At 57.7% G+C, this 4,436-nt stretch overlaps 1 protein-coding gene across 2 annotated transcripts; it reads left to right on the plus strand.

The window, feature by feature from the left end:
- Nucleotides 1–381: 381 nt before the first annotated feature.
- Nucleotides 382–4,180, plus strand: LOC120690510 (transcription factor UNE10-like). Of its 2 annotated transcripts, none has more exons than XM_039973185.1 (5): nt 382–1,507; nt 1,764–1,880; nt 3,162–3,227; nt 3,326–3,715; nt 3,820–4,180. In XM_039973185.1, the coding sequence occupies exons 1-5, from the start codon at nt 719–721 to the stop codon at nt 3,919–3,921; spliced, it is 1,464 nt and encodes a 487-aa protein (XP_039829119.1). In that variant the 5' UTR covers nt 382–718; the 3' UTR covers nt 3,922–4,180. The 2 variants fall into 2 exon arrangements, with proteins under 2 accessions (XP_039829119.1, XP_039829118.1); XM_039973184.1 differs by having other exon boundaries at nt 383–1,507; nt 3,817–4,180.
- The last annotated feature ends 256 nt before the right edge of the window (nt 4,181–4,436 follow it).

A 4,436-nucleotide genomic window follows, 5' to 3' on the forward strand; every position in this document is an offset into this window, starting at 1 on the left:
ACAACAAACGCATGCCAGCCGCCTTGATCGGCGCCACCACCCACCGGCCGGGGCTCCATCCATCCGCGCTGCCGACACACCGGCCGGTAATCATCACCAAAATCCAAGGTAAGTACGCGTGTGCCGAGCCGATCGAGCGTGCAAAAATCGGCCGGAAAGTACAGCACCCGGCACTGGAGCCGCAAGTACTATGATGGCCACCGTGGCCTCTCCTCGGCGGCGTTCGTGTGGAGGCCGAGGCCGCTACGTGCCCGCCTCCTCCTCACAGAGCCCTAGGCCCCCCCGCGACCTCGTGCCGTCCCTCTCGCTGCCACCTATCCGCGCCCATCTCCTCCGGCCGCCGTCCTCACACACACGACCTGAGCCCGAGCGCGCCCGCGCGAGCGATGCGTACTTGCATGGCCCCGCCACACACCCGTAGCTAGCAGCCCTTGCACCCACCCACCGCGGCCGCCCATAAGTATCTCTATCTCCGCCGCCGGCCTTCGTTCACACCATGCTACACACACCTATACCTATACACGACGACCACGCTAGCTGCTCATCATACGCTCGCTCTACAGGTCGATCGGCGCGGACCTCGGCGATTGGCCGGCAGCCGTCGCTACCCTCCGAGCGAGCCCGTGCCGTCGTGTCGCGCTGCAGGGGCGGCAGGCTGCAGCGCGCGACATATACGTGAGGATATATATCAGCCACGCGATCGATCGCGACGAGGGAGATGAACCAGTGCGTGCCGAGCTGGGATCTGGACGACCCGGCGCTGGTAGCGGCCGGCGGGGGCGGCCTTAGCAACCACCCGCGGACCGCGGCCGGCAGCGCGCACCACCGGGGAGGGGCGGCGGCGCCAGCTGGGGTCACGGCGGCCGGCGGAGCGTTCGCGCCCGCCGTCGTGCCCATGGCGGACCAGTACTACGAGGTGGCTGAGCTGACGTGGGAGAAGGGCAACATCTCCTCGCACGGGCTGCTCAACCGGCCGCCGCCCAACAAGTACCACCACCAGCCCGCCGCGTCGCACCTGCAGGACATAGGGGGAGGCAGCGGGGCCGCCGGGGACCGCGAGACGCTCGAGGCGGTGGTCGGCGAGGCCGCCGCGCGGTCGCACTTTCTCTCGACTCCTGCGGTGCGCCTCGCGCCCTGGGGCGGGGTCGGGGCGGGCGCCGCCGTGGCGCGCGCGGGCGCGGACGCGCTGGTGCCGTGCGCCGCGAGGGCCGACGACGAGGCGGCGGAGGGGGCCGACGCGTCGAGGAGGAAGCGCGCGCGGGTGGTCGGCGAGGACGGGCTGCTAGTGTGTGCCAGCCAGGGGAGCGCCGCGCCCGGCCGCCGCGGCGACAGCGCGCTGATCACGCTGGACGGCTGCGGCACCGGGGCCGACGACGTGTGCGGCTTCACGACCGCCACCAACAACTCGACCTCCCTGGAGCGGGAGGACACGGGCTCCCCGGACACGGAGAACACCAGCATCGGCGGAGGCGCCAGCGACTCCCGCTGCTTCTGCCGTCGGTCACAGGCAAGCTAGCTGAGCCGCTACCTGATGATCATGCGTACTATGCATACATATATGTGCAACTCACATTTATTATATATTTAGTCTCCAGTTACTTTGCTTATTAGCCTGTTACATGCATGCACCATGCAGACCTTCAGAGTTTGTGGTCTACTTATTGATTTACTTGCAGATTACCATTACTCCATAAGCTTACTTTTGTCTGAATCCATCATGCATGCATGTCCCTGCTGGCGAAATGAAAAAAAAAAAATCAAAGAGAGACGGCCTGTGCGACGAGGGGGAGAACGTGGTGATCAACGGCGACGGGGCGGTGAGGTCGTCGGTTTCCACCAAGAGGAGCCGGGCTGCTGCCATCCACAACGAATCTGAGCGTGTAAGAAATTCAAAATTCCCTTTTCATTCTGTAGTCATCAGTCACGCTGCTGCTGCTAGCTCGTTTAGTTCACACGAACTGGCCGATAGGTACGTGTACGTTGCAAACTGAAATGCATGGTCCAGCGCTGTGGTACGTACACGCTTCTGTAGCGTTTTTTTGGTCGAGAGCGCCCAGCTTTTCTGATTTCAAAATAATGGGCCTTACGCCAAACAGTTTCCTATTGCTTCTACCAACGTGTTGTATTGTAATCCACTTGATATTGGCTGGGATTTACTACTTTAAGAAATACAAATGAAGCTATTTTTATACGCACCAAGAGCGCCAAATTAAATTTGTGCATTTTCAATTCCAGCGAACCAAATAAATGCCAGCATGCGTCCAATTCCCCTCTTCCTGTAGTTGTCAAGTCGAGTTGCGAGCGACCTTTTCAACATGGGTTTTGGTCCTTTTTTGAAACATGCATGGGTATTGTCATACTGAAACAGCTCTGCTCTTTATTACCACTTTAACTGACCGGCGGCCGAATCACTTTTACTATTGCATGTTTAGCTGTTTACTCAACTAACAAGGTAGCCTAAATTAAAAGAGGATATCTCATCTCAACAAGACGAGAGAAAAAAAATCTAGAAATATCGATTCCGATCCATACGTGCAGCTAGGTTTATGTGCAGATTTTTTGTGGGAATTGCTGGCACGTGGCCGGAATCATCCTTTTCTTCTTTATTAGCGGCGGATATAATAATACAATAAAGATTTTAGGAACATTCGAATATGTTTGGGGACAAGAGGCGGCCGGTATATTCGTGTTACCTGTCTGCCCGTGTTCGAGTCCTGTTGCCACTTTTTTGGCTTTGTGTTACGGCACTGTAGCCATGACTTCCCTATGTGGGATAAGCTCCACGTAGCTATCGCGCACCGCGCTCGTGGTAGCTTGGTCGCCGCGGAGGAATCGTCAAGGTTTCGAAGCTTCCCCAGCGACTACGGACGGACTTCAAAGAAGATGCAATGTGCCTCTGCAGTTTGACGTCCATGTCATGCTAGCTCTAGTTCCTTCAATTCAGAACCCTGTGCTGTTGGTTGAGACTGAAAAGAAGACTTTCAGCTTGGCAAGGCTTATGGCCCATGGGCCAAAACCTTTGCAATATGATGAATTTAGTTGGGCCACCATGCAGTGCCTCAGTCCCACCAAAAGTGTTCCCCTAAAAAAAAATCCACCAAAAGTGCACGAGAACCTAAGGAACAAGCAAAGCCTTAACATTATGCTGTGTTGCGTTTCAGAAACGAAGGGACAGAATCAACCAGAAGATGAAGACGCTGCAAAAGCTCGTCCCGAACTCGAGCAAGGTGAGAGCCGGCTGCTGCGACTCAGACAACGCAACCGATCATCCAACTAAACGCTACGCGTTCTGTGCTCACGTTGCCTCCTCCTTGGCCTGGAGCAGACGGACAAGGCGTCGATGCTGGACGAGGTGATCGACTACCTGAAGCAGCTGCAGGCGCAGGTGCAGGTGATGAGCCGGATGAGCAGCATGATGATGCCCATGGCGATGCCGCAGCTGCAGATGTCCGCCGTCATGGCGCAGATGGCCCAGATGGCGCAGATGGCCCAGGGCATGATGAGCATGGGCTCCCTCGCGCCGCCGGCCGCCGCCTACGCGGGCCTCATGCCCCCCTTCGTCCCCGCCATGCCCTGGGACCCCACCACCACCTCCGGCGCCGGCGCCGCGGGCACGGCGGACCGCGCGCCGCAGCCCGCCGCGGGCGTCGCCGGCGCCACGCCGCCCGACGCCTTCTCGGCCTTCCTCGCGTGCCAGGCGCAGCAGAACGGCCAGGTACGCGCCGACCATGTCCGTATCTACGTGCAGCTAGCACGGGGCAGGTACGCGCAAACGATGTCTAGGGTGGCTGCTGACGCGAACGAATCTTTTTGCAGCAGCAACCGGGCGGCATGGAGGCGTACAGCAAGATGGTGGCGCTGTACCAGAAGATGAGCCAGCAGCAGCAGCAGGGCCAGCCCAGCAGTTCGTCGAAACAGTGAGCTGTGAGCACGCAGCTGCTCTTGTACATCCTTTTGTTTGCTTGATTCAAAACCCAATTTCTAGCTCTCCCTCTCCCTCCATCGCATCTGTCCAGATTTTTTTCCCCTTCTTTTGTGGTGAGCCGTGAGCGCAGAGTCGCGCAATAGGAGGTGAAGTACATGTAACATCATGTATTTATTCTGTTTTGACCAGCCTAGCCTTGTATAAAAAATCTTTGATTTATGCTGGCAGTCTAATTGCTGGAGGTGATGTTCAGTAGCTGTGCGGTCAACCATTGATTTTTTTTTTGTATCCTGCTCTCCCGATTTCCATCTCAAATTCTCAGCCCCGATCACTGCGTGCGTAGATATTTTTTTTCTCTCAGTGCTGAGTCTGAGCGCTCCGACACTGTGCCCTGCCGGAGCCTGGCTGCCGAGGAAGTGACGAATTGTTTGGTCGCTCTGGTCATCTGCTGGATCGGAGTCGAGTCACTGCCTCACTGGGCCGTCATTCCTAAGATGGGTGTTTAGTCAGT

This window comes from Panicum virgatum, chromosome 9N (genome assembly GCF_016808335.1).
Source record: "Panicum virgatum strain AP13 chromosome 9N, P.virgatum_v5, whole genome shotgun sequence".
In the NCBI taxonomy this organism is placed as follows: Eukaryota; Viridiplantae; Streptophyta; class Magnoliopsida; order Poales; family Poaceae; genus Panicum; species Panicum virgatum.

Coding starts and splice junctions, on each gene's coding strand:
- LOC120690510 (XM_039973184.1), top strand. CDS start 719: ATGAACCAGTGCGTGCCGAGCTGGGATCTGGACGACCCGGCGCTGGTA. Junction 1,881..3,161: donor TCCACAACGAATCTGAGCGT/GTAAGAAATTCA, acceptor GTTGCGTTTCAG/AAACGAAGGGACAGAATCAA. Junction 3,716..3,816: donor AGGCGCAGCAGAACGGCCAG/GTACGCGCCGAC, acceptor ATCTTTTTGCAG/CAGCAACCGGGCGGCATGGA.